A 22,687-nucleotide genomic window follows, 5' to 3' on the forward strand; every position below is an offset into this window, starting at 1 on the left:
AACTGCCTGCCCCCAGCGAATACTAAAAATGGTCAGTTTTTTAATACTTGCCAATTTAATAGGAAAACATTTGTTGTCATTTTAATTTCCATTTCTTTGTTTAATAATCAAATTGTATTTTTTTATGTGCTTATCAACAATTTGTAAATCTTATATTTTGAACTGCTATCCAGGTCTTTTACCCATTTTTTCCCAGTGCAATGTTTATTTTTTAAATTTTTTATTGGCTTCTACATCTTTTAGAGAAAATTAATCCTTAATACTTTAAGTTGCAAACACTCTTCTCAGTCCGTATATTTTTTATTTTGTTTTTGTCCATTCTAGACATGCAGCAGTTATATTTTACTAGATCTCTATCTACTCTGTTATCCTTTAGGGTTTCAGCTACTAGTGTCTCACAGAGAGGTGATGTGTTCATGCATAGTCTCTGTTGGTACTTTTATGGTTTTATTTCTTACCTTTAAATCTTTATGGTGGTGAAAATTTGGAACCTAGTTTTTGGTGGTATTGCATGTCACGTGGTAGGTAGATTTAGGGTCAACATGTAAGGCAAATAACCCTGACTATCCCAGTATCCTGTCTCTGAATAATCCAGGCACCACGCTGCATGAAGTACACATAGCACTTGGTTACAGCCCAGACCGCTCAGTACTGGGAGATGTCCACTGTGGGAGAAGCACAAGGAAATAGACCCGCTGGGGAAGGAGCAGCTCCCCACCCCGCATGCCATGCTCACTGCAGACTGTGCGCTCGCTGAGTGAATGGGGCAGACACTGCAGCTGGCTTCCTTCACTCTCACACTCTCATACTCGCTCCTTTTGCCAAGTACCTTTAGTTAAACTCACTGAAGCTCAATGTCTGTATACAAAATTTCCATATAAACTCGAGTTGGTTTCTGTCCATTTTATCTGGTTCTCGTGCCATTATCACTTCTGCATCATTTCTGAAAGTATAAAATGCCTTTGAAAGAATATTTGATTGAGCAAGACTCTCCCTGTAATCTTTACTTAAAATATTTTATTTGTTCATTCTGACATGTTATTTTTCTGGATAAACTTTAGAAGAGTTTTACCAAATTTCAAGAAAACCCAGAAAATTTATAGTAAGACAGTGCCCGTCTAGACTGGAGTTATCTAAAACATTTTATGGACAAGGTGGACCTGAAGTAGGTTAAAGGGGTGACTGGACCCAGTGAAGCTGCAAGGCAGAGGTGGAAAGCAGCTCAGGCGGGGGGAGTGACGCAAGAAAGGGCCCGGAGGAGGATACGTGTCATGGCGGAAGGGGAGGTGCCTTCTTGGAACTGTCTGCCAAGTGTCTGGAACTCTCCTATAGTAAAAAGCAGTAATTCCGTTTTTCCATTTCAGCAAACATTGCCCACACTTGCCTCACATCTATTATTCATTCTTCTCTTTGATGAAAAGTATATGGAGATCTCAGTATATGCTCAGTGCTGTGCTAAGCACTAGAGACACCCTGCCCTCAAGGGTTTTTATAGTCTAGTGGTAGACCAACATGCACACGGGCTGATAAAATAGGGAGAGAGAACATAACTGGGCAAAATCAGGCTGCAGTAGGAGAGACATCCAACCATCCCTGAAGGTTGAGGGATGGACGGACAGCTATACTAGACAGCAAAGAGTGGGGTGAATGAGGGCTTCTTTTTCTCTGCAACCTCTCCAGCACTTGTTATTACCTGTCTTTTTGATAATAGCTGTTCTAACAGGTGTGAAGTGGTGTCTCATTGTAGGTTTGATTTGCATTTCCCTAACAGCTGGTGAAGTTGAGCATCTTTTCACACATGTGTTAGTCACTTGTATGTCTTCTTGGGAGAAGTGTCTGTTCGGGTCCTCTGCCCATTTTTTTAATTGCACTGTTTGTTTTTTTGGCATTGAGTTGTATGAGTTCTTTGTATATTTTGGATGTTAACCCCTTGTCTGAGCTGTTGTTTGCAAACATCTTTCATTTGGTTGGTTGCCGTGTTGTTTGGTGGGTGATCTCTTTTGATGATGACAGAAGAATGACTTTGGGGGCGGGCACACAATGCAGTATACAGATGACGTATCATAGAATTGTACACTTAAAACCTATATAGTTGTATTAACCAATGTCACCCCAATAAATTTTTTAAAGGGTGGGTGGGGTTGACAATGGGGCCTGGGAAGATCCTCCAGGCTCCGTGATTTAAAAGCTGTGGGACCCCCCACCTGGGAGAGACATCCTAATTCAGTCTTCCTTATGGTTCTTCACAAACAATGAAGCAGAAAACAACAATAGGCTGGATGAGACACCCATCTGGCAGGCAGCTGATTTGAAAAGAGAATTTCTTAATTAACAAGTCTTCTCTTGGCTTATGTTTGTTACATTTGATGTCTCAAGAAAGCAAGCTATTGTTTCTTTGAAATTTTTAAAAATATTTTCACAAGTAAATGCCACTTTAGTGTCAAAATCTTTCATTTGTTGAACACTTATTGATGTCTGGGACTGTACCAGACAGACATCAGTCCCACAATAACCATTTACTGTGCATTGATAATGACAAGGGCAGCATGATGTAAAAGTAGGAAAATACACAGCAGCTGGCTGGGCAGGGGAGGGAGCAGCCAGTCAGGGGGAGAAGGTAGGAAAGGCTTCCCAGCTCACGGCCTGCTCTGGGGCACATGGCTCCCTCAGCCACCCCGATTGCCATGTTGATCACACCACTGGCTCCTGTGTGCGTTTTGTTGATCTGCCATTTGGCTATAGGGCTAACTGAGGAGCCTGTCCTCCTGGGTGTCAAGGAGGAAGGAAGCAAGCTCGCCTGCATCCCACGATCACGCTCTCACACAAGCCATAAGTATTTCTGTACTGAGACACATTCATTCTTGAAAATCTACCCTATCTTCCTCTGATAGGGTTATCATATCCCAAAAAGGGAGCTAAAGGTTGAGAAAATTGGGTGGAATACACAATGAGTTCTTTGACTGTGTCTCCTCTTTTCAGTATTTTTTTGGAGGTAGGGAAGGAACATATTTAGCCCATAGTTTGATTAGTGGCAAGATTAGAAGGATAAATCTTAGTTTAAAGGAATTAATGGAGAGGAAAGAGGTCTTTTTAGCTGGTTTGGAAAATATGTTTTAACCTCAAATCAAAGAACCAGCTCTGCATTGAAGATAGAGCATGTCCCTCAACTGGAGAATGTTCCAGCACAGAAGTAGTGAAACATAGTAGGTGGGAGCCTGGATTCTGGAGCTGCCCAACTTGAGTTTGAGTCTCTGTGCTGCCACTTAGCAGCCAGGTTAATGGGAGTTACCTGTGCCTCAGGCTAGTGGCAGTAATAACAGTACTTAGAGCCAAGTGTTACTGGACAATCAAGTAGTCAATGAAAAGTGCTGTATAAGGGACATAGGGAGCCTTTACAGCAAACAGGAGTGAGAGGTCCTGGGGGAGAACCGGGTGAGCTAGGAGCTGGGGAGTCTGGCCAGCTGTTGAGGCTGATGCAACAGGGCACAGGCACAGCATTCATTCTGTTGAGGTTATGCTTTGATCAATATAAATGAAGAAAATCCTGCATCACACTGGAATATAGTTGAAAATGAGAGAAAGAAGGTTTAGAGCTTTTTCAGATGATTGTGGGTATTTTCCTTTGATACTATACCCAAACTTGACAAGCTGTGTTTTCTCAAAGGTTATTTGCCATGTGGAATCTATTACATTAAAACCTATTGCTTGTCTTTCACTTTGAATGGATCTTGTACACATGCCTATAACATCAGGCATTGATGATTTGAAAATATCGATTCAATGAGTCATATGGATCTTCCAAATACCTACATATTTTATTATATAATTTAAAAGTCATATTCATCAGTATCACTACTTGTTTTGTCAGAAAAAAATTAAGAATTAGAAAGAATCAAACTGAGCTAGTCAATTCCAGTTTTCTAAAAATCTAACTTTTGCCTGAAAGCTCGGTTGTTATCCTTGGAAACAATTGTTATGAATTGTTTTCCTCGTTCATCTTGGAGAAAACGTCTGCCATGTTGGAATAACTATAGACTACCTCTCGGGGATTCCATGGCAAACTGGGGTTCCATGGCAAACTGGGGTTCCACGGCAAACTGGGGTTCCATGGCAAACTGGGGTTCCATGGCAAAAGCGGCTGTTTCCTGTCATAGCTCATTTATGCAAATGCTTTTCCCCGAGACAGCACAGCACTCCTGTGTGCAGGAGAGAGGCTTTCCATGTGCTTCCCACCTGTCATATAGAATGTTAAAATGACATGTACTCAGGGGTGGCTGTGATGAAATGAATTATTTAGACTCATTCAGCGGGGACATTTAAAAATTAAACTGGCATTTTTACCTATCTATAATCACTTTATATTTTAAATTTTATCTTATTAAATGTATCTGGGTGACATTGGTGTATAAGGGGATATAGGTTTTAAGTGTGCTCTTCTGTGACACGTGATCTGCACTTTGCACTGTGTGCCCACCACCCAAAGTCAGATCATTTGCGTCACTGTATATTTGGCCCCCTTTACCTTTTACTGCCTTCCCACCCCCTCCCTCTGGTCACCACCACGAGGTTGTCTATCTGTGGTCTATGAGTTTCGGTTTCATATCCGCATATTTGTGAAATCACATGGTACTTGGCTTTTTCTGGCTTATTTCGCCTGGCATAATATTCTCAAGAATCATGCATGTGGTCGCAATGGCAGTATTTCATCTTTCCTTACGGCTGAGTAGTATTCCATTGTCCATAATACGCACCACAGCTTCTTCATCCAGTCATCTAGCAAAGGACACTTCGGTTGTCTCCACCTCTTGGCCACTGTAAATGACGTGGCAGTGAATATAAGGATGCGTGTATCTTTGCGAATAAATGTTTTTGAGTTTTTTGGGTAGATACCCAGAAGAGGGATTTCTGGGTCATATGGTAACTCTACTCTTAATTTTTTGAGGAACTAACTGCCCTACTCTTCTCCATAGTGGCTGTACCAGTCTACATTCCCATGGCAGTGAACGAGGGTTCCCTCTTCTCCGCAACCTCTCCAACACTTGTTCTTACCTGTCTTGTTGATAATAGCCATTCTAACAGGTGTGAGGTGGTATCTCATTGTAGCTTTAATTTGCAATTCCCTAATAGCTAGTGATGCTGAGCATCTTTTCATGTATCTGTTGGCCGTTTGTATGTCTTCTTGGTAGAAGTGTCTATTCAAGTTTTCTGCCCATTTTTTAAACTGGTAAGAACAGACACTACACTTGATCTTAGCCAAAAGGCCAAGAAGTGATCTGCCAATTTTTAATTGGATTGTTTCTTTGGTGTTGAGTTGTATAAGGTTTTTATATATTTTGGATATTGACCCCTTGTCAGAACTGTGGCTTGCAAATATCAACTCCCATTCAGTTGCTTGCCTTTTTGTTTTGTTGCCTGTTTCTTTTGCTGTGCAGAAGTTTTTTAGTTTAATAGTCCCATTCATTTATTTTGCCTTTATACTTTCTTTGCTTTTTGGGGTCAAACTCACGAAACACTCTCTAGTACCAAGGTCCATAAATTTAATACCTATGTTTTCTTCTATGTACTTTGTTGCTTCAGATCTTTTCTCTCTTTCATGTAGGTGTGCCCCAGGATATTTTGGGAATCCCCAGAAATTTGGAGGAAGCTGCCAGCCATGCAATTGTAATAGCAATGGCCACTTGAGCAGTTGTGACCCCCTGACTGGAGGTAAGACCAACTCATAGCTCTGTTAATCTGCATTTATCAGACTAGTATGAAGTAGCAAGTGAAGAACCCAAGTAAACATTTTCAGGAAGCAAAATACCCAATTTCAGCTAACAAACTGCCCCCTTATTTTGATAAACTGTGGAACGCTCAGGTAGCATTTTCAGCTTTGGTGAATAACTTACTTCAAATAAATTGTTTTAAAAACTTACTTAAGTACATTATTTTTTAAAACTCAACGAATTATAGCCAAAAGCACATCAGACCCTATTTTGATGGTGTTGCTGAGACCTCTCTTTCACAAGGTTACTGTCACAGCAGCGCTGTGTGCATATCTGAAGTCAACGTGCTCTTTCTCTAATGGCGATACATGTCTAGGATGTGGGCGGTATAATCGAGGTGGATTTTACATATCAAGGAAAAGGTAATTGCTGGGAATAGTATGGATTCATTAGGAACAGCTTGGAAGAGAAAGGAAGGTTACCTCTTCCTTGAACATTAATGTGATTTCTCAGCAAATGCCATTGATATAGTGTAATGCCAAACCCTTAAAGTCTCTCATCCTATACTTGTAAACAGAACCCTGGATGTATGAATGAGATTTGGTCAAGTGACAGTTCCCAAAGGAATGCAGAGTAAATGGATGGATTATCAGTCTAGAATGAGGTGTCTACTTTCGTGCCTCGGGGCTTCACCCTGGCTCCATCTTCATTATCAACTCAAGACTGTTGATCTGAGTGGAAACAGAGTATCAGATGACACAAAGCTCAGAGAGAGCAAATGCTCCAATGACACATTCAGTATTCAAAAGGGCCTCAGCAGCCTAGAATAATGGGCCGATTCTAACCAGACAACATTATGTTAGGGATAAGCATAAGGTCCTATTGTTGAGTGGGAAAAAAGTCAACCTTTAAGTCTGTCATGAGTGAGACATGGCTTAGTCGTAGGAGGTGTAAAAAGACTAAGCTTTTATTTAGCGGAAGTTCGATATGGCTCGGGAGAATAATGTGGCTCCCGAGATAGCTCATACTACCTTCACTGAATTCTAGTGTGTAAACCAGGTGCTTGCCAGTCCCTGGCAGGCTGCTCCTGTAAGTCCTCACGTGAAGCTTGTATCTTTAGAAGATGATACATAAGCTACAGTTTGTTCAGAATCAGGATGAGAGCACGAAGTAACTGAGAACCATGTTACTTGGAGGACGGTTGATAAACCAGGACAGTGAAGAGAAGACTTGGAAAGTACATATTTGAAAGGCTGGTGGGTGGGAGAAGGGTCGGTTGGATTCTATGTGGCATCAGGGGTAGAACCTATACCAAAGAGTGGAAGGTAGAGGGAGATCTATTTTAAATGATGAAGAAGTGCCAAATGCTTAAAGATAAAAAGCACTGTTTGAAAAGGGGCTGAGTTCTGCTGTCATTGGAGGGATTCAAGGAGACGCTTCAACATTACAACACAGCTTACTCATGAGGTCAATGTCTTTGCAACCCTGTTTTCCCCTCCTCTAATAATAAAAATAAGTACTGTGAAGTTAAGGTGGTAAGTATTGTTCCAAAGATGGGAGAAAATGCTCACATATGAGACTCATTTGTTCCTGTGAGATTTTTCCTTTTCTTTTTCATTATTTCTTTTGTTTTCAATGAATAATACATAGATTCCTTGATGACCAAAACGCAAACTTGTTGAAAAAATTGCACTGATAAATCAATCATGCACTTAAGCCCCGCCAAGACTGTTCCAGGTGCTATGGGAGGTTGCAAAGGAAATCAAACTCCTTTCCTGGCTATAACGCATTTATGATCTAATTGGGGAGATAAAAGTGACATAATTGTATATCCAGGAAAGAATGAGTAAATGATTTTTAAAAAATGAGTAAGAGAAACTTATGACTATACACAATAGATGAAAATGTGTACAAATATATATAAAGGAGACATTGATTGTGTTTTAGTGGTAGGATCAGGGGTGATGTTTTTACCTTATTTGTCTGATTTTCCCAAGTTTTCCATGGTAAATTTATATTAATTTTTACAATTAAAAGTGAATGTGTAAAACACACACACACACACACACACAAAGTGTGGAATGTTGCCTGCTGCTGAGAAGAACAAACATGAAAGCCTCCTTGTATCATGTCTTTGTATCATGGGAACTTTTCCGCCTTAGGATTTTCTTGTGGTGAAGTTCGATGACTTCACAGAGTGAAGCAAGAGGCTGTCTCAGTGTAAGAATGCACTGTGTGGGCGGAAGAGAAGTGGAAGGGGGTAAACGGTGTGCAAGGATGCCTGGGAGGCTTTCCTGACTCTGGTGGAGAACCTTGAGTTTGGCTTCTGTTTATAGCAGTTGCCAGTGCGGGTCCACTAATACTGTGTGCATATCTCTCTCACAGCATGTTCCACCATTGTGTAACTCGTCTGCCTCCCCCATGGGACCGTTAAAGCACAGCACAGCACAGCAGGGATTTCTGTTGTGGTATCTTTAGATTTCCTGTACCTACCACTGGGCCCTGGTACACAGGGGATGTTCAGAAGTGCTCAATGAATGTTTATTGAATGTTCTTGAATGGTATTGGAAGAGATGTCAAGAGTCATACACAAGGCTGTCAGATGAAGAAAGGCTCAACTCTAATGCTTAGGAGTTTTAATTTTATCAGAATAGTATGACCCTTTATAGAGAAGAAACTGAGTCTATAATCAGGGAGGTTTCTCTTCTCCTGCAGCAATACTGCTGGGAGATGAGAAAGGCAAGAGCCACTGATGATGGATAGTTTGGTGACTCAAATCTTGCAAAACTGGCTTTTCTGAAAGCCAAGTCAAAAAGCAGTTGATGAATAAGCTTAGTTACACTGTCTTCTTTGGTTATTCCTCATGTCAGACTGCATTAACCAAGAACCCAAAGATAGCGGCCCGGGAGAAGAGTGTGACGGTGAGTAAAGAAAACACCTTTCCTTTCCACGTTGTGTGGTGTTGCTCAAGGTACGTGAGCCCCATGCTGGAACATGCAGTGATCAGCCTGGGAAAGTAACGTGAGAGGAGGTAGGAGGATAACTATTTAAGGTCAAACCCAGCCTCTATCAACTAAGGGTCATATGACCTTGGGCAAGTGACCTCACTCCTCCCAGCCTGAGTTTCATCATTTGCAAAATGGACATAATAACTGTATCCACTTCATTAGCATTGTTGGGAAAATTCTTGTAAATCTCTTGTCACAATGCCTGGTAAATAGCAATAAGTAACTAAAAGCTATTTAGTATTGGCTTTCTGACATATAAAATAAGCAACAGTTTTTCTAGACTTACCATTTCTTCTTTTATTCCAGTTTTATTGAGATATAATTAACACATAATATTGTATTAGTTTAAAATGTATAAGAAAATTATTTGATATACATATTGCAAAATAATTAATTATTACCACAATAAGTTTAGTTAACATCCATCATCTCACATAGTTGGGAATTTATTTTCTTGTCATGAGAACTTTTAAGATCTATTCTCTCAGCAACTTTCAAATATATAGTACAGTATGGTTACCTGTACTCACCATGCTGAGCATTATGTGTCTAGGACTCCTTTAGATTATAACTGGACATTTGTACCTTTGACCACCGTCGCCCATTTCCCCCACCCCACCACTTCTTTTTAAAATGCATCCTGTCCAGAGATCTCCCTTTTTCAGAGTGCACACCCCTCCCTGAGAAGTCTAGGATTGTGGTGTTTGCCTGTGGTGGTCCACGTGCATATTCACTGGGCTGTGTAGCCCTTGTGCTCCATTTGCATTCCTGTGGCTCCAGCCTGCAGAACACTTGCCTTTGATTGTGGCCCCTACAGATTGTGACAGCTGTGTTATGACACTCTTGAATGACCTGGCCACCATGGGCAACGAGCTCCGCCAAGTCAAGTCTCAGCTGCAGGGCCTGAGTGTCAGTGCGGACACTCTAGAACAGATGGGGCACTTGGAGACCCAGACCAAGGACCTGAGAGTAAGTAGTCTGTGGGTCCAGAGGGAGCTGGCCCAGATTAGATAACTGTTGAACAGATGCTGCGTAAATGACTATTCCTCCAGCAGGAAAGGAGGGGTCGACTCCATTTAAGGCTGCTGGGAGGGGTGGCTTTCCTCCTTCTTCTGATCTAAATGAAGGTTAGGTTCTTTTAAATTGAGGTATAATTGACCTACAATATTATATTCATTTCAAATGTATAACACAGTGATTCAATATTCATCTGCGTTTAGTATTAGCTTTCTCACATATAAAATAAGCAACAATATATGAAGTGATCACCATGATAAGTCTAGTTACCTTCTGTCACCACCCAAAGTTATTACAGTATTATTACTTTCTCTATGTTGTTTATTACTTCCCTGTGACTTCATATTTTATAACTGAAAGTTTGGACCCTTTAATCCCCTTCACCTTTCTGTCTACCTCCCCCTCCCCCACACCCTCTGGCAAACACCGGTTTGTTCTCTGTATCCATGAGTCTGTTTTCTGTCTTGTTTTATTTGTTCATTTGTTTTGTTTTTTAGATTCCACATGTAAGTGAAAGCCTACAGTATTTGTCTTTCTCTTTCTGACTTATTTCACTTAGAATAATACATTCTTACCTATGAGAAGTACTAGTGAACACACAAGAATAACACTTCTACGTGAATACACCTTACTGAATGTTCCTGGGCTAATTTTTCTCATAGACCTATTAGCTCAGTATCTTGCATTCAGAAGACTCAAGTACAGATTTGTCTAAGATTTCTATTAATTCTTCTTTAGATGTTTGATGAATTTTCCAATGCAGCCATGTGGGCCTGGGATTTTCTTTGCTGGAAGTTATTTTTTTTTTAAACTGTAAATTCAGTTTTTAAAAATAAGTGTGGGACTATTTGGATTATCAATTTCTTCTTGAGTGATATTTATTAATTTGTGTCTTTCAAATAATTTTTCATTTCATCTGAGTTACCAAATGCATGGACATAAAATTGTCCATAATTTTCCCTTATTATCCATTTAATATCTGCAAAATTTGTAGTGATGCCCTTGCATTCATTACATATACTGGTAATTTGTGTTTGCCTCTTTTTTTTCTTTATTATTCTGGCTAGAGGTTTGTTCATGTTATTTTTTTATTTCATTGATTTTCTCTGTTGTTTTCTGTTTTCAATTTCACTGATTTCTGTTTTCATCTGTATTTTTTTCTGCCTTCTGTTTACTTTGGGCTTAAATTGCTGTGTTTTCTAGTCTCTTAAGAGGAAAGCTTATTTTATAGATTCAAAACCTTTCTTGATTTTATTTATAAGCATTTAGTGCTAAATATTTCCCCCAAGCACCACTTTAGTGGCATCCCACACATTTTAAAGTGTTGTGTTTTTATTTTCATTCAATTCGAAAGATTTGCTATTTTTTGTGACATGTCTTTGATCCCTGAGTTACTTGGAAGTGTGTTGTTTAATTTCCAAATTGAGTATTTTCCAGGTAACTTCCCGTTACTGATTTCTAATTTAATGCTGTTGTCATCAGAGAACATATTTCATATTATTCTGGTTCTTTTAAATGTGTTGTGATTTGTTTCATAGCTCAGAATATGGTCCATCTGGGAGAATGTTATATGTTCACTTGTAAAGAAGGCAGTGGAGAGGGTGTCCTGAGAAGTAATATGGTCTAAAGTGCCCCCTAGGGCAAGAGTCAGGCTCCCCTCACATGAATTAAGGCTGAAAAAAAAAAAAAAAAAAAGAAAACCCTGAAACTTTCCAATGCTCATGGTTGGACAATGGCTACAAGAGAACCTAGAAAGCTACAAATTTACATCTGAGACCTGGGCAAGATTCTCCCACTAGGGTCTGTACTGGAGCGTGACATCCTCAACACCACAACGTGCAAGTTCTAAGCTGCCCAAATGAGACCGAGGTCTAGGACTGGGAGCTCTGGGGTGGGAGTGGTGGTAACCGTAAGATTGCAGAGGAGGAGAGCTCCCACTTGGAATGAGCTCGCAAACAAATACCAGTGAGTTACGGATATTTGAAACAGACACATATCAATGAGAAGGACATCTAACAGAAGCAGCAGTCAAGCAATAAGTTCCCTTTAGAGAAAATGAAAATCACGGGACAATCTGAAATGACTTTGAAGAACAACAACCAACAGAAGGCTCGAGAAATTTAAAACCAGAAGCCAAACAAGAAGGGGTAGATATAAAAAGATCCAATAAAAAATCATGGAAATGAAAAAATATATACTCATTGAAGTACAAGAATTTAGTAAGCTAGAGTAGTGTAAGAGGGGTAGGGTAAGTTTAATAAGGGCTTTTGAAGTAAGAGCATATTCTAAATCCCTTAGTGACTATAGCTGACTATGCATAGAAAAAGTAATGCTGCCATCAGGATCATTTTAGTCCACGGTTCACACGCTTAATACAGAGGGAAGGGGAAAAGGCCTTCATACTCTGAGAAAAAAGGAAGCCAGTGCAGCTTCAGTACCCATCCTATGTGCCACGCTCCGTGCTTAAAGCTTTACTTAACTCTCACAACATCCTGTAGGGAAATGGTGGTATTTCTTTAACAGGCATGGAAAAGCTACGTAACTTGCCTAAAATTACACAGCTAATATGTGGTTGTTCGAGAATTCCATCCAAGATCAAATTCTGGAGACCACGCTTTACCCACTGTACCTTTTAACCAGGTATTCTACTAACATTAGACAAAATGATGTGCTTCCATTTTTCCAGGGTAAAATTAAAATAGGACTTTTTCCTTGCTATATCACAAAAGCCTGGAGAAAATTCAGTAAAACTAAGTGGGAGAGGAGAACTAACACTTTTATCACTTATGTATGCATGATGTTTTATTACATATCAGCTCACTTATTACCGTAAATAACCCAGCAGCTTAATATAATCTCCGATATCCTGATGAGGGAGCTAAGGCTCAGTGAGTGAACCTAGGGTTTGTACCTGAGCTGCAAAACCTGTGTTCTTTTACCCAACAGTGGCAAAGACGGGTAATGACATTGTGTTTTCTTATGAAAAATTTTAAGGTATTAACAAATTTTTTCCAAAAAATTGAAAATAATGATTATTCTAGATATGCACAGCAATGTCACCTTCTCAAATGAGGCAGCTTAGTACCCCAAAAAGGACAAGGGCTGGTCTGAAGCAATGCTGATCAGCCGCACAGCCATGGCATGAACAAGTCACCCAACCGCTTTGGGCTTCTGCTTCGCCACTTGTAATACGAGGATGTTCAGTTAAATGAGCTCTGAGTTCCCCTGCTGCTCTACCATTTTTAAAATTTAATTGTTCTTTCAATAAAGTAGCCATAGGCACTGCTTTTAGTTTATAAGGTTACATATAACTTAAAACAACTGAATTTATTATAGAATCTGGAAAGTAATACATCAGGTAAGGGGTATTACTCTCATTTCTATAAGGTTAGGTCATTCATTCAAGTAAAGTATCTCTTGTCTTTTCACAGTTTTAACTTTTGCTACTTTTATTATAGAGCCATATCACAATTTCAGTCAGGAAGTAGATTCTTCATGAAGCCTATTTCAAAGAACAATGGTTTTTCCCTGTGGACCTGCATTGGTCTTGCTAAATGAATCATTTCATATCATCACCAGGTTTATCAAGTTGATAGAACTTACCCCAAATTTCTACTGTAAAGTGAGATGAACTTTGTATTTGCCTTTCAGAATCAACTGCTCAACTACCGTTCTGCCATTTCAAGCCAGGGCTCTAAAGTGGTTGGCCTAGAAGAAGAACTGAGTAATTTGAATCGTGAATTTGACGCTTTGCAAGAAAAGGTAATGTGTTAGGTCAATAACATTAACTTTTTTTCCTTTCAAAATATTGTTGATTTCCCCCCACCATTAACTTAGTTTGTTGCTAATCCATTTATTTTTTTTATACAGGTTCAAATGAATTCAAGAAAAGCACAAACATTGTATGACAACATTGATCGGACCACCCAAAGCGCAAAAGAGCTGGACGCAAAGATTAAAAATGTCATCCGAAATGTGCACAGTAAGAAGAGTTACTCAACCCAATTCATTTTTTTATATTGCACAGCCATTTTTGCACACCAAAAGAATTTTCCTTTAAGGGTTCAATATTTTGAAGATCCTGCAATGATACTAAAAAACTAATGTGAACCCTCCCATAAAAACATATGCCTTTTTCTTAAGTAGTCTGCTGGAGTCCAGAATCCCCAGGTTAATAAACTACTCCTTGTTTTCCAGTTCTCCTAAGGCAGATCTCTGGGACAGATGGAGGAGGGAACAACTTGCCTTCTGGTGATCTTCCCAGGAAGTTGGCTGAGGCGGAGCACATGCTCAGGGAACTGCGGAACCGCAACTTCGGGAAGCACCTGAGAGAAGCAGAAGCTGAAAAGAGAGAAGCTCAGCTCTGTAAGGATGTTCCCAAACGCTTGCACCCAGTCCATGCTAATTGGTTGGAAAGTACAATATTGAGTCCCCAGGTGCGGGTGGCGACTGTCCTCATTTCAGGATATATTACTGTAAGAGCATCGTGTGGTGACAACACATAGCCAACCACATTACTAAGAGGTTGTAGAATGTAACATCTTAACATCATGCAAAAAAAAAAAAAAGATAAAGAGAGAAAGATTCTTCTACTAAAATATTAGGTCCTGATAACCTCTTCTTCCAATTTTACTGCATTTTGCGTTTTTGTTCTTCTTTCAGTTCCAACTTTCTCATGATATCATTTTTGAATGGTCACCTCACCACCATTGGGGTTTAAATTATAAATGGATCTTAACATCATTATTACAAAAACAAAAGTTTATGTAGTAGCAATTAACTGAATATATCTAAAATTTTAATTAGGGAAAGTGACAAATTAGCTCAAAGCTGAGAAATGTGGATTTGGTCCATATTTTCAAGTATTATTCATTATTTTCTAGTAAAATAATGTTATCAATGGTTGATAACTGCTACAGATAACAGCAGTTTTCTTTTAGCATTTGTATCATTTACATTTAAAATTAGCATTGGCTTTTACCTGCAACAAGACAGAAATAGTAGCAGGAGAGCATGTGCTGTACCGTCTGCAGATCTAGTTCAAACCCCTAGGCTGACTAGTCATGCAGTCTTAGGTGGCCAACTGATTTCTCAGAGCCTCTATTTCCTAATGTGAAACATGAGAACAACTACTGTTTTCATGTGGTTATCATAAAAGTTAAACAAGGCAATAGGTGTAGTGCACAGAGCAGGCGCACATAAATGTTAGTTTCCTTTCTTACTCCCTTGCAAAGTCAAGGAAAACCATGAAATGATTAGAAACCCAATTCTCCTTCTGTAGTCTTCATAACTTAGCTGCAATGTGCTCATCTCTTAAGTGGAAAACATAAAGTGATGTGTTACAGTGCTGAATCGGATCAGGAGCTGGCTGGAGACCCACCAGATGGAGAACAATGGACTTGCTAAGAGCATACAGGATGCTTTAAATGACTACGAAGCCAAACTCACTGGCCTTCGCACTACACTACAGGACGCAACTGCCCAGGCAAAGAAGGCCACTGGCCTCAACCAAAACAATGAAAGGACTTTGGAATCCCTCAAGGTGAATTCATATTTGGCGTTTGCACACTTTCATTGATGACGAGGATGAAAGAGATGGACCTCTCTTGTTGATTAAGTGGCAGAGTCAAGGACCTGTCTGTACATCTAGTCTGTATGCACCCCTCTGTATGGTGAACCCTCTAATCAAATAAGAATGAGACATTAAATGCAAAACCAAAGTCATTCCTACTCTTCAGTTGCCAGAAAAGATTCTGAGCTTAAACCACAGAGAAAGCAAAGCAAATTGCTACCCTCCCCTGGCTGATAGAATACTAATGGAATAATATTACCAAGTAGATGAGAAATTAAACTAATATTGTTATTAATCCAAAGTATATAATATTTTAAATAACCTTTTGTGTCAGATGTATAAATATCATTATCATAATCACAAGCAAAGGACATTTTAAGCCATTGCCTGCTTTTTAGGAAGCAAATTAAATATAGGCCTCATGCAAAAGCTGCAGTGACAGAATTTAGAGCTCAAGATTCTATGGTACATGTTTTTCAGTGAGGAACATTGTATGGTAAACCAATAACAAAAGTGTGAGAGGTTATGAAATGACAGTAAGATCTAAGAGGAATAACATAGGACTGACTCCCAAAACAAACTTGGTAAAAGAGAATAAATAATGTCTTAGCAGATGGCAATATGCTTTATTCCCAAAGTCTCTTTCGATAGTAACACCTCAGTTGAAGTCCTGATTATGTCAAGCTGAGGGAGCAGGATCCAATTTTCTGGGTCTCTGAACTTTGACAGCCTCCTGGCCTGGCATTCCCAGGTCCTATGTGCTCTGTTGTTGAAATTCACCTACGTACGTCCTCAAGGGGACTGGCATATGGATGTGCTGCTGGTTGGTGCTGGTTTATGTAGTTAAAAATCCATCATTCTTCTCCACAAATCAGAGCTCAATTATATAGCCTCCTCGATGTCCAGGATGACCCCAGTGTAGAAACCTTTTTCAACCACGGTAACTATCATTTCACTGGCACGTAGTCTGCAGAGACTATGACAGCCCCCCCGCCCCCTGCACTGCAAAGGGAACTGATTTCCCCTCACTTTGTAGTTGCCTGCGGGATCTTTACGTTCAAGAAAACATTCTGACTCTGAAATTACTGATATGCTGTTGTCCAATAAATATGCCTGTGCCTGCTGATAACACATTCCGTAGCTCAAGCAGATGTTCTTTTTCTTCTCTCCAGAGACAAGTTAAAGAAATGAATTCCCTGCAGAGTGGTTTCACCAAGTCTCTAGCCACTGCAGACTCTTCCTTACTGCAAACCAATGTTTTGCTGCAGCTGATGGAGAAAAGCCAGGAGGTAGAGACAAAACTTGTTCTCTAGAAAATCAAAAAACACTTATGTTATATTGCGAGGAAACTGAGACGGGCTGACCTATTTTTGTGTTCCAATGTATGTCTTTTAGTTGGAAGAAAAATACCAAAATGCCCATAGTGGGTCCCGTGGATGAGGGTTTGAATGATTTGTCTTCTTTGTGCCAGTTTGTATTACCTGGTTTGCTTGCAATGAGAAAATGGTACTTTCATAATTTAAAAAATTGAAATGCTGTTTTTAAAATATCAAGCATACCTTTATTAGCAGAAAACACTTAGGACTGATAAAAGATTGACAATGTTTCTTAACCCAATGGGCATTTTGAAAATATCTTCTATGGCCGCTATTTCTAAATAAGAAACTAGTGCTTTGATTTAGTACCACTTTACACTAATGATAACAGCCTGCTCTTACAAAATGTACCAAAGGGGGCGCCCACCATGAGGAAAATGTTCAAATGCTGCTTAAACTTGGGAGAATGCTATTGGCACCACTGTCTGAAGTAATCAAAGATTAATTGCTGCAGTAAAGGAGCTTAGAAAACAAATTTCTTCTTGCTGCTTCCTGGAAACATGTCATTTATGACAGTTGAAGAAAATGGCACACACGTACTTTGCTTAAACTGACACCGTCTCTGTTTACTTGGAAAAATAGGAATATAAAATATTAGCTGCCACTGTACATGAAGTAAGACGTGAACTAAGTGACAAAGTGACAGAACTCTCCGAATCCGCCGAGAAAGCACCGCTGGTGGCGGCGGCAGAGGAGCATGCGCAATCCTTACAGGAGCTGGCAAAGCAGCTGGAGGAGTGAGTGTGGGCCCTGGAGGCTTAACTGCGCCTTGCTGGGGCCTCGTGTGAAAGCCTGTCGCATGGGCAGGCCAGAATAGGGTGGAGGGCAAGCCCAGGTCCCAGGTCTGAAACCCCACCTGCAACAGGGGACTGATTTCCAGTTGCATCCTTGGGGCAAAGCTGCAGGCCCTACAGCCTCAGGTCTCTCTTGACAAATGAATCTGGGGCCTCAGCGACAGGCAGGGGTGGGCTGCTGGACCGCTTAACCCCTATGTCTTCCAGGATCAAGAGGAACACCAGTGGGGATGACCTGGTGCGCCGTGCTGTGGATGCGGCCACCGCCTATGACAACATCCTGAACGCCATCAAAGCGGCAGAGGATGCTGCTGACAAGGCCACCAGTGCATCTGAATCTGCCCTCCAGGTGGGCACCCGCACCTGAGCCTTCTCAAGATGTGCTCTGGAGACGACTCGCTTTTTTACTTTCTTTGCGTGTTGAGGGGCCAAAATTAATAATAAAACAAAAAGCATTACTTTAAATCAGAACTTGTTATATGGAATAGACTTGAACTTGCTCCAAATTTGGCTCATTTCTCTATTTACATGACTGATATAAAGCATAATTTTTAAAACTCTGTACAACCAGATAGAAATTACACTAATTATCAATTTTGAACCAAGACAAATATTACAACCTATTTCTTATCAGGGATACTTTCAGGCTGTGATTAAGTATTAACATTTACTAAAGGAGAGCAAGACGTCTGTGCACAATTTGATAACCAGTTCTTTCCTGTTCTTTGTCCCACACTTAGGCATGTTGGTGGAGTCCTATGGGGTGTTATATGTACCATATAATATTCCTGTATTTAAAAACAAAGAACAAAATATCAAATATCAAAGAACTAGGGGAAAGGCCTTATTGGAAGGTTGAAGACTTTTATCTTCCAAAGACTAAAAACCTAAAAGCAACTGTCTTCAGTTATTGCAAAGGGTGTGGCACATGGGACAGTGAGGAAATGAGACAAATGTCATATGATTCATCAGTTTGTCACTAGAGATGGCTCCACTTCCCCAAGTCTGTTTCTTAAGGAACAGTCTCTTTAAACCTCTTCCTCACCTTCAAACCTCATTCTTTAAAGATTATAGATAAGGGGCTTTGGGGTAGGATATAAAATCTTACTCCATGTTTCCTAAGATATACCACATGTTTAAGACTGATAAATGCCTTGCTTCCAGACAGTGATAAAGGAAGATCTTCCAAGAAAAGCTAAAACCCTGAGTTCTGACAGTGACAAACTGTTAAAGGAAGCCAAGATAACACAGAAGAAGCTACAACAAGGTATGGGGGGAGGTGGGGAGGGGCTGGTAATCAGATTATATACCCAGGGGCTTGAAAACAACCTGTAGGACCAGGAGAGGCAGCCCTAAAAAAAACAAAACCTCTTCCCGAATCTCAGCATTGATGCAGATTTGTAAATCCATGGTTTATTTCATAGATTTGATGTTTCTACCCAATATTCTAACATATACTGAGTTAACTGGAACCACATGAATACAAATAAATCTTGAGGGCAATAAGTCTGTTTTGGCCTGGTTTTCAAGGGGCTGTTTAATTTAATCTACTTGTGACCGTGGCATTGGGAAACCACATAGCATAGAGGTCTGTGAAGTTCTGACTTCTTATTTAAAGTCAAGATCATTCTTTTCAGGCCATTAATATAACTGATTCACTATTTCTGAAGCCCTGAAATCTTAGCAACTAAAAGTGCCAAAAACCATTACCACCGAGAAGCATGAGAATTTTTTTAATCATAAATTTTATCATTGAAAATTTTCCACATATTTAATTTTTTTTTAAAGAAGCTGTCTCATTCTCACCAAATTCCTGTGTTCGGAAAATGTTGTCTCTTAATTTTCTCTGGTCCCTCATGGTTGTTCACAGCAGAGCAGTCTTCACTCAGCTTCATAGTCCTTTCAGAGTGATTAGATGCCTTCTACTAGTAACTAAATGACTTCCTTCCTTCCTTCCTTCCTTCCTTCCTTCCTTCCTTCCTCCCTCCCTTCTTCCCTCCCTCCCTCTCTCTCTCTCTCTCTCTCTCTCTCTCGCTCCCTTCCTTTTATCTATAAAATTTAAGTAAAATACAGAAAATACATATTAGCATGTATCATTTGCCTAACAAACATCAACAATTAAAATTTTCTTGTATCTGCTGTCTATAAAATTTGAGCTAATAAGCGAGAATCAGTGTTTTAAATAGGCTTAGGATGCTAACTACTTTGTTACTTTTTTCTTTTGTTTTCTACCGGCTCTATTTTTTTTTTTTTTTTTTTTGCCTTTTGACCTCCTTCATCCATTTATTCTACCCCCACCTCTGACAACCATCGATCCATTCTCTGTATCTATGAGTTTTGTTGTTTTTAGATTTTATGTACAAGAGAGATCATATGGGTTTTGTCTATACTGTTATTTAAACCAGGCCTGGAGTCATAATTTAAGCCTTCTGTTATCAGTTTGGTCTTAAAGTGTTCACTGGCCATATTCCATGATCCCATAGTGCCCATATTACCAACTAGGAGTGTCTGTGCGCTCTGCTCCTTTCACTGAATTTCCCGAAATGTTTGGAAATGAACGCAAATGAACAGTGCCTACTTGTGTGTGTGTTTGCTTGGATAAGGCTCTGGCAACAACCCTCCTTTCTTACACTCTGAGACTGAAGAAGCATCCTTTCTGTATTATTCATTCATTAGTTCACTCATTCACAGTGGTTCATTCATTCGTACAGTCATTCATTCATTCAATAAATAGGTACTTATATCAAGCCCTGACTGGTGCCAGACACGGCACTTCGATGAGGACACAGCATTGAACAAAACAAACACATCCCTTTCCTTTACTAAGTGGAGACTTCTGTCCTGAACAGAGTGGAAGTTAAGCCCTCTCCTTTGTTATTAACCTTTTCCCTTTCGGCATGTGTATTCCAAGGAAGCTGTGCTCCTGACCTCTGTAACCAGAGGTCCCTGGAGCTGTGGGTGTAGACACAAGCAGTGGGCATCTGTGGGAGGTTCCCTTAAATGCAGGTCTGCTCAATGCTGTGCAGTCACTAGCTACTTGAGGGCCACTAATACCAATGCAGGGTCAAAATTCGTAGAGTAATTGCCTCCTAATGCTTTACTTTTGTTTTAGAAATCAGTCCGGCTCTGAACAAGCTACAACAAACTCTGAAAATTATGACAGTTCAGAAAGGGGTGATAGACACCAATATCACTACCATCCGCGATGATCTTCGTGGGATAGAGAGAGGTCAGCATCTCCTACACCTGTACTTGGCTTCTTTTGTTGAACAGTTTAGGTACTTAACACCTCCCTATTTGTGTGTGCATTAGATGATATCAATGGTATGATCGATAGTGCAAAGAGCATGGTCAGAAATGCCAACGACATCACAGATGAGATTCTGGATGGGCTCAACCCCATTCAGACGGATGTGGAAAGAATTAAGGAGACCTATGGGAGGACACAGAGTGAAGACTTCAACAAGGCTCTCACTGATGCGGACAACTCAGGTAGCAGGCATTCTTGGCCAGGAAAGATGATCTGTTTTTTCCATTGTTATGCGCTTTGGCCAGTTTAAATTCTTCCCTGATAAAGTATGACCTTAGAAATTAAACCATCAGAAAACAGCGTCATATAACATTCAAGGAGTATGGATATTCTATTAGTTAGAAGGACCAGCTAGGATCCATTAACATTGCTGCTGATTTTCCATTTTATAAAGTGGAGGTATAGGTCCTTGAATCATGAGGCATTAAATTATGATCGATAATTAAGGATTAGAAAACAAAGACATATTTTTGCTGTAGTGGTCAAGAAAGATGATTTGATTTCTAGATTGCAGAATAAAATCCCTGACATGTTTGGAAAAGCTGTTACCTGATTCCAAGTCATCCTGCTCAACATTTGGGACCCAAACATACTACTTGACAAGTATTGTCAATGAGAGCATCTGTATGTAACCTTTCTCAGCTTGTAATGATAAATTTCTGTTTTGGAATCTCACCAATAGTAAAGAAATTAACCAACAAGCTGCCTGATCTTTTGAGCAAGATTGAAAGTATCAACCAACAGCTGTTGCCCCTGGGCAACATCTCCGACAACGTGGACCGCATCCGAGAGCTGATTCAGCAGGCCAGAGACGCTGCGAATAAGGTAGGTGTGCCCGCATTGCCAGGCTGCCCGCTCCTTCTTTGATAACTTACCACATTCATCGAGAAAAGAAAGGCATTTATTTTCTCAAGAATCCACTGTCTTTCTTGCCCTAATTCTTTGGTTGCTCAAAGTGTGAAAGTTGACTTCCTCCTGTCATCCTTCAAAAGTACACATCCTCTTCATCCCCGAAATGATCTGGTGTGTCGGGGGCCTGAGGCAGTTTCCTTCCCACCGAGTCTGTGCAGGCAGGAAGAAGGGTTTTCCTCCGGGCTCCAGCTGGAAAACAAGTATAAGTAAGGGTTCTGTGATCAGAGTGTGCTGATGTGATACTGCACAGGACCTACTCTCTCACTGTAACTTGGCAGTTGTAGAATCCACCTTTATCGAGGAGGGAGGAATAGTTCCTACCAGGAAGGGCAGTGTACGGCAATTTTCCATCATTCTAGCACTGATCCATCAGTCTTTCTCATTTTAACCTGACATAATTTACTTGAATTTCTGATACATCTCTCCCACAATTTGTTTTGTCCTAACATGATATTAATGAGATCTCCTGCATTTTTAGCCACCCCTGCTGTGAGACATTTGGAGATAGAGGGTTAGAGAACCAAGTCAGAATATCTCTGCCCGGGAGGCACTGTCGTTGATTGTAGGCTCCGTGTTACTTCTTGGGAGCCTGAAATCCTGCCCATTTTCTGTAGGAAAGAGAAGTGCTGTCAGTATAAAACCTTTAGCAGGAAAACAAGGAGTACAAGGCACAGTTAGGAAGACACTGCCCTCTTCATACCCGTGCATGCTTTATGAAAACCAAGTGAAAAATAATGTGTTTCTAGCTTTTGCTCTCCTATGCTCATTCACTAATCTATCCAACAAAATCTGAAGTGCGTAGTAGCAGAGTGGTCAGGATCTGGTGAGCCCAGCCAGGAAGGATCGTGCATCTTCTCTGCTGTTACGTGCTTTGGTCAGGCCAAGCCAGGACCCCTTCGGTCTGATCTTAGTTCTGTCACGTATGAGCTGCGAGACCTGGTGCGAGCCACTTCCTCTCACTGTGCCTCAGTTGCTTAATCTGTAAGCAGAGTA

General features: G+C 40.3%; 1 protein-coding gene and 1 pseudogene across 2 annotated transcripts in view; one reads left to right on the plus strand and one right to left on the minus strand.

Annotated features, from left to right (window-relative positions):
* LAMA3 (laminin subunit alpha 3) overlaps positions 1 to 22,687 on the plus strand; it is a 240,097-nt gene that overhangs the window by 176,321 nt on the left and 41,089 nt on the right. For both annotated transcript variants that reach the window (XM_053912463.2, XM_024580236.3), the window contains 14 exons: positions 5,600 to 5,706; positions 8,576 to 8,626; positions 9,531 to 9,682; positions 13,382 to 13,492; positions 13,601 to 13,712; positions 13,928 to 14,095; positions 15,076 to 15,272; positions 16,475 to 16,591; positions 17,261 to 17,415; positions 17,680 to 17,821; positions 18,637 to 18,739; positions 20,585 to 20,701; positions 20,785 to 20,964; positions 21,465 to 21,607. In XM_053912463.2, coding sequence (XP_053768438.1) covers positions 5,600 to 5,706; positions 8,576 to 8,626; positions 9,531 to 9,682; positions 13,382 to 13,492; positions 13,601 to 13,712; positions 13,928 to 14,095; positions 15,076 to 15,272; positions 16,475 to 16,591; positions 17,261 to 17,415; positions 17,680 to 17,821; positions 18,637 to 18,739; positions 20,585 to 20,701; positions 20,785 to 20,964; positions 21,465 to 21,607 — 1,855 coding nt within the window. The remainder of the gene's footprint in view (positions 1 to 5,599; positions 5,707 to 8,575; positions 8,627 to 9,530; positions 9,683 to 13,381; positions 13,493 to 13,600; positions 13,713 to 13,927; positions 14,096 to 15,075; positions 15,273 to 16,474; positions 16,592 to 17,260; positions 17,416 to 17,679; positions 17,822 to 18,636; positions 18,740 to 20,584; positions 20,702 to 20,784; positions 20,965 to 21,464; positions 21,608 to 22,687) is intronic.
* Positions 5,184 to 5,273, minus strand: LOC112323057 (U2 spliceosomal RNA; annotated as a pseudogene).

This window comes from Desmodus rotundus, chromosome 10 (assembly GCF_022682495.2).
Source record: "Desmodus rotundus isolate HL8 chromosome 10, HLdesRot8A.1, whole genome shotgun sequence".
Classification (NCBI taxonomy): Eukaryota; Metazoa; Chordata; class Mammalia; order Chiroptera; family Phyllostomidae; genus Desmodus; species Desmodus rotundus.